The sequence below is a fragment of the Populus euphratica genome, unplaced genomic scaffold (assembly GCF_000495115.2).
Source record: "Populus euphratica unplaced genomic scaffold, PopEup_1.0 scaffold152.1, whole genome shotgun sequence".
Classification (NCBI taxonomy): domain Eukaryota; kingdom Viridiplantae; phylum Streptophyta; class Magnoliopsida; order Malpighiales; family Salicaceae; genus Populus; species Populus euphratica.
The window spans coordinates 229026-239957 of NW_011500040.1; the positions used below are offsets into that span (position 1 = coordinate 229026).

The window sequence follows — 10932 nt, forward strand, 5'->3', positions numbered from 1 at the left end:
GGTTGTAAAACATTCTCCTAATTTATCAATTACCTTTATGGTGGCTAAATTCTTTGCAAGCAGACAAGCTACCACTGCAGATAACTTATCATTTGCTTCTTTTTTTAAAAAAAAAAACTTAGAAAAAGGTCGATGATAAGTTATATGCCTCTTGAAAAAGAAAAAAATTAAAATTGTCCATGCATGCGAGCCTTTCCTAGGCCCGCGAGCCTTTCCTAGGCCCACATGCCTAACATTTTTTATGTTAAGGCCTAAGTTTGTTGGACTGCCACACTTGCATGTTTGGTCTGACTTTTTTATGTTATTTTATTTTTTTCTTTAATTTGATCTTTTCTATATTTAATTGATTTAATGTTAGAATTGGTGATTTGTCTTAGTTAACTTTACAAAAGTTTCTTAAAATATTTAGAATTGTTTTTAATTTTTATCGTTTAACATTGAGTTTTTATTGGTTTTTTTCAATTTTATTTTTATATACACGGTTAATTAAAAATTAGACCTTATAATTTATTTCAATATGCTTTTTATAACATTATCGCAGTTTTAAACAAACATCTACACTGAAAACCGGGACTTCATCTTTTTTTCATAGTTTGCATTTACTAATTGCATTAATGAAACTTCTCCTACACATTAAAAAGTAGTTCACGACGACATAATGCAGACTACTTATCTAGCATAACAAACTAATATGCAAAGGGAAGACATAAAAGTTTGTAGCTAGTTAAAGTAAAATAAATAATTCTAACATTAAAAAGAATTGAAGATTATTTAGTAAAATACTTACATTTGTGGCCTCAAATTACGCCAAAGGTTGAATAAGATTCTTTTCAACGTGAAAAAAAAATCTTGAGTAATATAAATATACTACAAATAAGAAAATAAAATCTACAATTCAGGTTATAAATCCAATAGAATTAAATAAGTTGGTATTATTTAATTAAGTAATAAGAGAAAATTCAACGATAATAAATGGACTAACTAAGAAAAAATTTAATGAGAACCTGAAGAAAAAAAAAGCATTAATAAAAAAAAAAACGATGAAGCCTAGTTCAAAGCCAATCCAACAAGGAAGTTCAAAATTAAAAAAAAAACGATCTAAATCAATCAAAGAAAATACACAAGAAGTGAATGTTGAGCCACATTGATCGCCATCATAGAAGCCCTGATCTGGCCATTATAGAATGTTGCATGCGTCGTTAAAGCACCACGTCTTTCCTAACTCTTTCTCATATGTAATACATGCAGTAACTATTTAAAACTTTCCCATTAACTTCAAGCCCTCCTTATTTGTTTTATTATCAAACTTAGTCTTTTAATCTTTAATTGCTCTAAATCAATATAATTTAAATATATTTTTGATAAACTAAGTATTAATTAAACACCAAAACTTTTTATAAACATCGAGACCGGTGTATCCTAGTAAAAAAAAATAAACTATCAAGTAAATTGAAAAAAAATAAAAGGATCAAAATTAAAAGAGAGGAAGAACATTAACCAAAATTAAAAAAAAAAGAAGGACATAAATATTTGCCTTACCCATGCATACTAGTCCTTAATCGGACAAAATTAAAGGTGCTCAAAAGTTTTTAAAACATCAAATTTAATTCCTTAACTTTTAATTATTATAATCCAAAAAAATTATATTTTATAATATGAAATCGAGCAGCAAAATATTTTTCCGATTCCTCAAAATCCCTGTTCATAGACATACAAAACAACCTAGAAAAACCTAAACCAACATTATTGCAATGCCAAAGAGTTAAATAAATAAAAAAAGGTAAATTGAAGGAGTGACAGATAAAATGTATTATTTTTCTATTTTTTTTATTGTTTTACCTTACAGAATATTTTTTATTACTGTGCTGTTTAAAATCAAGCTCCTAAATTTCCTGTTTAAGATTTTCCCATTAAATATCCATTTGGGTTTATGGATATGCTTCAATATAATTTTTATAAAAATTTAATTTAATTTTTAATTTAAATTAATTATTTTTAATATTTTTGAATAGTTTTAATATATAAAATAATTTTTTTAATAAAATATGTTTTTAATATATTTATAAATAAAAAAATATTTTAAAAAACACCGATCACAACTCTTTACAAGACTTCGTAACAAAGAAAGCGCAGCATCGAGCGCGCGGGAAAAAAGTTTCCGGCATGATATCAAAGCCCAGCAAAAGATGGCGGGCAACGTTCAAACGAGAAAAAACAGAAAAGGAAAAGAAAAAGAAAATAAAAAATCCCCTGGCATTAGATTAGAGATTCGTTTGTTTTACAGTACATGCCCATTTCCAAACAAATACAATCCTGCTCTAGAGGCTGCAACAAAGCCCCTTTCCCTCCATTTCTCTCTCTCTATATCAACAAAACCCCCAAATCGTCAAAAACCCTAAAATCAAATCACTTAATTATCGTAATTTAGCATGGATAGATCAGCCGATGGAGACGGACCAGTGGTGGCCGCAGCTGAAGAGATTCCGCAGCCGGAGCGGAGGAGTGTTCGCCGGAGACTTGTACAGTCCACGCTGTTCCCTCATAGATCACCAGAAAATAACGAACTAAAGCTCGATAAAAAATGTAACAGTGAGGATGACGATTATCAAGCCAAGGAGTGTCGTGGGAGTCAAAATAAGAAGAAGAGAACGCGTAAGGGAAAGACAACTCCACAAACCAGAACTCCTAAAATGGTAAAATTAAAACTGGCTGTAATTTAGATACGGTATGCATTGCTTAAATCTTTGTTAATATGACTGGTTAGTGTGAGAATTATTCATTATTTTAGCTTAGTTTTTACACCATCAGCTTGTTGCATTTTTTTGATACCGAGTTCTTTTGTCAAACAGTCTAAGCAGCTACCGCACAAATCACCGGAGACGGAATTCAGCTGTGATCAGAAACGCGGTAAAGAATATAGTGCTGTCTGTGGGGATGGCGAAAGTGAAGGGGAAGAATACTGTGGGATTCAGAAGAAGGACACACGGAAAGGAAAGGCAACTCCACAAAGTATAACTCCTAAAAAGGTACAATTAAAATTAGCCGTGTATAAGCATGAAGTGGTTAAGTTTTTGGTGATTTGACTGGCTTCGTGTGGGAATCATTTTGATTTTTGCAGTCAATTTATGTGCTCTATTTATTTGTTTTATTCAACAGTCAAGGGAGAAGTCACATGGCTCCAGTAATGGAAAAGGTTTTGGTAATCTGATAGAGAACAAGGATGCATCACCACCAATCCCTAATTTGAGGTTAGAGGCCAAGATGACAGCCGAGGTTAGTTATCTTGTTACCATGAATTCTAGAAAAAAAAGTGTTTATATATATATATATAATATTTATGCACTTTCTCCATGAGGGTTTAGCAGCTATTAACTGGTGAGACTCCATGATGCTTATGGAGTTCAGTTACAATCAGACTTTGGTTTGGAAGTTGAAAATGCTTAAAACTAAAAGTTAAACTCTTTTCAATATCTGCTGAAGTGAATCGGTGGGTAACACTATTAACTTCTATTGTGTTTTATCAGGAAAATTCACGATTGTTTGCTGGGAAGCAAATACACCCCTTTTTCACATCATGGAAAGTGAGTAAGAGATGCAACAAAACAACTGAATCAGAAAGTAACTATTGCTCGGCCAAGATAAAAGATAAAAACATCAATATTGGTCCTATTCACGTCTTTGAAAGGGATCAGGTATGCATCATCCATTGGCCATGCATCCTTGTAGGGTAGAGCTATATGGCTATGTTGAATTTTAACTGCAGGACCCAAGTAAGTATGAAAATGATACACATATTGGGATTTAGGGATATTGTTTATGTGTGTGTATCAAAGTTTTGCAGGGCTTGCTATAGTTTATCTATCTATGGATGTCCATAAAACATCAAATCTTAAATTTTTTATTTTTTCAAAATCCCCTCTCCCATTGCAAGCAACACGTCCAGCTCTGACCTTGCGTGAATTACTGAACATCAAAATCAGCTTTCAAATCACTCTTGTTCCATCAATGGTGTTCAAAGCTAGCATTTGTTTTTACTTTTAACTCACATCAACTGAAACTTGAAGATTGCTATGTAGCATGATGCAAGGCCTCTTGATTGGAGTGATTGGAAAGTTTGTGAGGAACCATTTGCCAATAGCAGCTGTAGTCTAGAAGGCCCCGCCTCATCAAACTTTGAAGGCTTCATTGGATCGCTAGACATAAATGACTTCCCCTGTGCGTCACATCCTCCCAGTACATCACTTCTTCAAGATAATGCATCTTTGGATCAATGCCTTTGTCGACAAGAATTTGGGTGCGAGGCATCAGCAATATTCTCTTCCACATCATCAGATGTGCAGGTGGGATGCTGTCAGTTTAAGGATACAGAAATCATATGTGAAGCAACACCTGTTAAGTATCTTGCATCTTTATTTGTTCTCACCGTAATTCAGATTGTTATGCAACTCTGCATCTCACATTCCTATTTTTGAGATTATAAATGTGTTACTTGCAGGACTGTAAGGTTGTTGAAGTTGGTTTCTTTTCTGGCTGTACAAGAAAATCAGATGCCAAGCAGCAAAGTGACCTTCTTCAAGAAAGGTTTGGATCATCATTGGCAATCCTATTTGTTTTACTCACTTAGCCATGTGCTGTTTGCATGTGAATTGATGACTTCTGTAACTGTAGCTACACTTTGTTCAGTGTGTACTACTGTTGTAAACATAGTCCTTGAATTGCAGAGTAACATCTTTGGTAAGGCTTTTGAACTCATTCATGCTGATGCTTGTAGTTGTAGCTTCAAGGGATCAGTTCTTTCAGCTGCATCATATGTATAAGCATTCCTGTTCTTGTTTGCTGATTCAGATTCTTATGGCTGAAAGGAGCACTGGAAAGGTCCTTAATGAATGGATAGTTTTACAAATGCTGGAAGTTTGATTATATGAATTGTGATAACCATAAGCAAACTACATTAAATGCAAAATACCAACTTCCAAGTACCCGAACCTTTTTTAGCATTCTCAAATGATGATAAGCAAACATTCCACTTCTACTTTATTATATACGAGATATAATTTCCCTTCGCCATCAATATTTAGGGTTAAATTGCAGAACATGTTGTTGGTCAAGCTGGTTTATGAATCTTGTGATGATAATATCATAGCTGTCATATTCGATACTTGCTGCTAACATCGCTTAGCCCCAAACATGTTGGTTGTCTTATCATAAATTAGTTTTGACCTTGTTGCATAGATGCTAGTTTTTGGCTGCTGCTTTTATCTGACTAGTTTCAGTTAGTTAGTACATTTAGAGAGGTAACGTCCTTTTCATTATATTGCTGATATTGTAGGACTGACTCATCATACCTTAGTTGCACTAATCAGCTTGAGGATAGATTGTGGATGGATAAGTACCAACCAAAGAAGGCCACTGAGGTCAGACGTTTTTAATCTACTTCTATCTTCTTGCTAGTCTTTGTTACAGGAATTATTTTTTTCCTTTCTGTAATACTTCTTCCGAAAATTCTGCAGGTATGTGGAAATGATGAATCAGTGAAACTTTTGAGTGAGTGGCTTTGTTCTTGGAAACAAAGAGGTCATCAAGCCAGCACAGATACCTTCAGTGGTGATGTACATGATAGACAAGATGCTGATTATACCTGTTCTCAAAGTGACTCTGATTCAGAAAATACTAATGAAGGGGCCAGCCTTAAGAATGTTCTCTTGATCACTGGACCAGCTGGGGTATGAATCAATTCCCTCTCAATACCTCACGGATTCCTACTGCTTGTTTTTTTGAGGTTCCTGTGGAAAGAAATTAGCTGTGGAATTCCATATGAAAGTTCCTCTTGGTTGCAATTCATAAAGGAGGAAATAAGAAGTTTTCTGTTTCATTTTGTTTGTTCTCCAAAAAAAAAAAGGGGAAGGTTTCTAGGATTCTTCAGTCAAATGCTTTTGTCAGCATGCTATACAGTTATTCATTAGCTCCTTGGATTCTTTACTGGAATTGTTTATAGTTTGCTTCAGGTCAGGGTAAGATTTCAGCCCTACCACTGTTCCGTGGAATCATTCTGATAATTCTGTTCATATGGATTCTTTTCTCTTTTATGTTTTACAATTTGGGTATGGCCTATTCTTGGTCACATTCCACTTTAGAGGATGCTAATGTGTTGTTATTGGAGTTTTTGATGGAGTTTCTTTTCAATACTAAACAATGAACTGTTATACTGTATAAGAATGTCCATAATGTAATGTGTGTTGGTATTAGTTTAATGCAAATTTTAGTTCCATCACTGTAGTTAACGCATGGCCTTTTATTGCAGAGTGGGAAGTCTGCTGCTATCTATGCTTGTGCGAAGGAAGAAGGATTCAAAGTTCTAGAGGTGCTGCTTAAACACTAATTTTCAGAACTGCATTACAGTTTTCTGTGCATCATTTTCGGGGACGATCTTAGATGCCATGATAAACATTGCATCCTTACAATTTTTTTCATGACTGCATATGGTTTTTCATCCTTAGAGTGGATAGCATAACATGATCACTGTAGCCTGTAAAGTGAAAACTAAATGTTTTTTCATATCATCATCCTCAGGTCAATGCATCAGAATGTCGAAATGGAGCTGTGGTGAAGCAAAGATTTGGAGAGGCATTAGAATCACATTCCCTTGAATGGTTTGTCAATATTCAGCAGCAATGCACATATATCTTTTAACTTCTTTTACAACATACAGTAATTAAAACCTAAACTAGTCAACCATTGAGAATATAATCCTCTATTCTACAATATACAGTGTATTTGTTCCAGGTCACAGGAAATTCATGTGGAACCACAGAGCAACAAAATTGCAAAATTTCCCCCAGTCCTTCCTGATGGTAAATTGACACCAGATTCTGACAGCAAGATTATTGAGGTGATACCAACATTGAATAAGGATGATTCTCTTGGAGCCTTTGAGGCCACTACTAAGTGTGCTTCCAAGGAGACTACAATTGCCAGTGGTCGAGGACAGCTTAAACATTTGATTCTTTTTGAAGATGTGGATATTACTTTTACTGAAGACCGTGGCTTTGTCTCTGCAATACAACAAATAGCTGAAAAAGCAAAAGGGCCTGTGATACTGACCAGCAATAGTAGGGTTTGCTTGTTAAAATTGTTTTTTGTTGCTTGACATGTCATTTGTTTTGGTAGTTTTTTCTTAGTGTCACTAACTTGTGATTGTGGTGATTGCCAGGTGAAAATCCTGTTCTTCCTCCCTGCCAGTCTGGACAGGCTAGAAGTTTCTTTCATGATGCCATCAGAGAAGGAGCTTCTTCGGCACGCGTATATGGTATGTGCTTCCTGTTTATGTGCTTTCCTATGCTGTTAATCTTGTATCCAGCTTAAATTGGTGTTTTTATTGACTTCTAGGTTTGTTCTGCTGAGAAGGTCAACATTCAACCTCATCTACTAGAGCAAGTAGTTGAATATTGTCAAGGAGATATCAGAAAAACCTTTATGCATCTTCAGTTCTGGTTTCAGGGCAAACAAATTAGAAAACTGCTTCCAGGTAGAGAAGCACCAAGATTGTTTGGCCCGCTCAAGTTTGATCCTGAGGCTGGGCATAGAGTATTGCCAAAAGTGATGCCATGGAATTTCCCTTCTCACTTATCTGAGCTAGTTGAAAAGGAGATCACAAATTCATTGTCTGCGATGGAAGAAGCAAATTCTGTTTCCATGGAGGTCATAGAAGAAGATTTTGAAGATAAAGAAATGCAAACTAACTTGAAGATTCATAATTATGGCAAATACAGTATAGAGGCCAAGAAAGAAGCAATGTTAATCCAGAATTGCTCTGATCATGATTGTGATCACTTCGAAATCCCTTTTGATGCAGTATATGATGTTTTTGATTCCTCAGGAACTCTGGTGTCATTCTCCAAGAGAAAAGGTAGAAGGAAGCTCAATGTAGTAATGTCTTCAGATTCTGAAGATGAGTTGGTCAATGACAGAGTTCCCTTAATTGGAGAGAGGGATACTAACAGTGAAGTCACCCTTGAAGCTGATGGTGCATTTCCCTCTCACTGTCCAAGCACGCAAAACTGCTCAAGTCCATCAACTGACCTGCAACTTTGTTCTGGAGTGGAGAAACTAGATGAAAATTGTTGTCACTGTCCAGATATAGCAATTGAGTTGCATGTAAAAGAGACACCCATATCAGTTGATGTATCATGTGTGCCAGAATCAACATTTGTTCCAGAAACTCTAATTAATGGTGGAACAGAGGTGTCATTTAGCAGGGTGTATTGCACTTCAGTGGCTGACGCTTTGGAAGAAGTTTCAGTGAGCAACGAGTTCAATCACAACCTATGTCCAGTTGAAACTGAAAATCTTGACAAGTTTGTACCCATATCACAACATAATTCTGATATGTTGGGAAGCACTTGTGATGTAATCGCAGAATCATCTCATGAAGAGGTGGAAGATTCTCAAAATGAACGTGCTGAAGTTATTACAAGAGAATATCAAGTATTGGATGAATGTAGCCGCATGGATTTCAATAAGAAATCCAAGCCAGTGGAGAAATTTCGACCCTGTATGATGACTGATTTAGTACGAGAGTCTTGGAGAAAACTTCGTGATCGTCACATAGATCTAAGACATTTTGTCACCTCAGAAGTCAAAGACGCTACTGGGATAATAGAACTTGCTTATGGTATGAGCAATCTGATTTCAGAAGCTGAACTATTGCTTTCAAAGCATCAAACTTTGGTTAGTATGAACTAACAATTAAAACTTTTTCCTTGTGTATTATCCTCAGCTAGTTAGTTCATATTGGTACATTTTTTGCAGGATTCCTCTGATGTGTTGGATGCATTCAGCTGGTCTGATGAGCATTTGCAGATGTCATCAACAATAGCTTGGCAAGGATTTTGCTTCTATGCCAAAGAACTTGCCAATGACGGGTTAAAAATAGGTTTGGACTCCAAAGTAGATTTCACCTGGGAGATGCTGTCTACTGCTAGTATGATGGAATGTGGTAACTTGGTTAGACGGAATTTGAGCAGTAAGAGCTCACATTCTGGGATGAGTACTGAGGTGAGCCTACCTGAAAATGGAACATCGTCAAATAGGTATAGAGCTCAACTCAACTCTACTCATGCTCATACTGTTAGATCATTTGCGGACTGGCTTGAATATTTCCACATTTGAATTACAGATCAAAACTGACATTTAATGTAAAGTCACTGCCATGCAATGAATCTTAAAAATCATTCCATATTGCGTGCACGTGGCAAAGGTTTCATGCCATTGCCATGTTCTTTTAAATTTCTGGATTAAAATGGTATTTGTAAAGAGACATAGCAAAGCTAGGTATGTATACCTAATTGCCTGTATAATATGTGAAACTAATGGCATATAGGTTATCAAATGTCTAGCCAAGCAGGGCATATTTATGCATTGCTTTTCTAAGGTCTATTCCTTTATTTTAGTTTTTCCTTTGATTGAAAGCATACATTATCCTCTCTTTTCCAAATTCCCTGTCCCTCAATAGAAAAAATAAAAGAAAAGAATTAATTAAATTGCACTGTCCACGTTATATGCCATCAAAACTTGCCCTGCTTTGGCACTGTCAATTGCATGCAATTTCTCTTGCTTTGTGAGCCAAACTCAATATCTGCGTTAGCTGCAGCGTTTTTCTCTTAACCCAATTCTCTTTGGTTTTCTCCAAGTAGTGAAATGCAGTCAAGCCTTCGTGATATAATCGAGTCCATAGTCCCTTCACGAGCATATATGACGATGAAAGGTGATGCATTCTATGAATATCAATCTTCGCTGTGCCACATTGCAAGATCAGATACTTCTCGATTATCAGCAAGCATTGTCAGGACAAAAGGACGGAGGTACGTGCCTGTGGTGCGAGAATTACTGAAACCCTCTTAATACCAGTAATCTTTCCCGGTCATCACCACAAGGTTAATTTAGTTACAATTTATTATTATGTAGGGCACGAGCTTCTGGAAACTACTTGAGCAATGGTTCCCTAATGCTGTCTCCGGAAGAACTTTCATTGCTGGGCCAGTCTAACATCTATTCAAAGATTCCGTCCCAATCAATGGACGCCACACATAGAATTATATAACCTTTTTGTGGAGGAACTAACTCGTGAGACAGTTGACTCTTCACTAGTGTTGGCCATGACTCAATGCAGCTGCTACAAGAATTGGTTACTTTCGCGAAATCACAGGAACAAATAGAGTGGATGCTGATTTTACTTGTATCGATGGCTGAAGATTAGGCATGCCAGTGACACCTTAGGGCGACGTCTGATCTGGTCATTGTGGTTATCTTCTTGACCTTTAATTTGGATGCATGATTCGTTGTTGTAAAGCTAATGGTGATTCCCTTCTGATTTTATATTTAAATAAGGCAATTTGCAGAGAAAGATGGAAGAAAAGTACCACGTGGAAGGAGAAACGGATGCGATTTGTTTTTGAAATTAAACTTGAGCAATTGCCGTGTGTGCAGCAACCCTCATTTTATTTTGCAATTTGCCAGGGGTTGCGAAGATCATCAGACTCAAAAAGCTTTGCCAATCCCCGTCGGAAAGGCCCTGGGATGGGGCTCCTTCAAGTACTCCACGTGCCCTAAAAGTAGTGAGCAGAAAGGAATAAGGCACCGACCACGGTAGGGCGATGTCATGATAATGTCGTATACTGCCTCTAGTCACGAGACTGAAGAAAAAGTGTTGCTGAATGCTAATTCGTCTGTATTGTAACATCTCCATCCCCCGCCCACGCCTGCGATTTTGAAGACCCATCTACGTCTATAGTTACTAAATTCGAACCGCCATGACAGATGGACTGAAAACCTGATTAAGTTGGAAACTGGCAGATCAAAATGAATAAAAATCCAATAAAATTCAGTTGATCCGTGACTTGAACACCCGACAAATTTTGATTGAGTACTATTTTA

The 10932-nt window shown here is 36.2% G+C and overlaps 1 protein-coding gene across 1 annotated transcript; it reads left to right on the plus strand.

Annotated features, from left to right (window-relative positions):
* Nucleotides 1-2155: 2155 nt before the first annotated feature.
* Nucleotides 2156-10512, plus strand: LOC105107249 (uncharacterized). The gene is made up of 16 exons (XM_011001104.1): nucleotides 2156-2693; nucleotides 2850-3026; nucleotides 3157-3273; nucleotides 3525-3692; nucleotides 4077-4391; nucleotides 4496-4581; nucleotides 5330-5414; nucleotides 5511-5723; nucleotides 6302-6361; nucleotides 6571-6650; nucleotides 6784-7114; nucleotides 7211-7306; nucleotides 7387-8727; nucleotides 8809-9089; nucleotides 9693-9860; nucleotides 9964-10512. Exons 1-16 carry the CDS (start codon nucleotides 2430-2432, stop codon nucleotides 10097-10099), a joined length of 3918 nt encoding a protein of 1305 aa, XP_010999406.1. The 5' UTR covers nucleotides 2156-2429; the 3' UTR covers nucleotides 10100-10512.
* The last annotated feature ends 420 nt before the right edge of the window (nucleotides 10513-10932 follow it).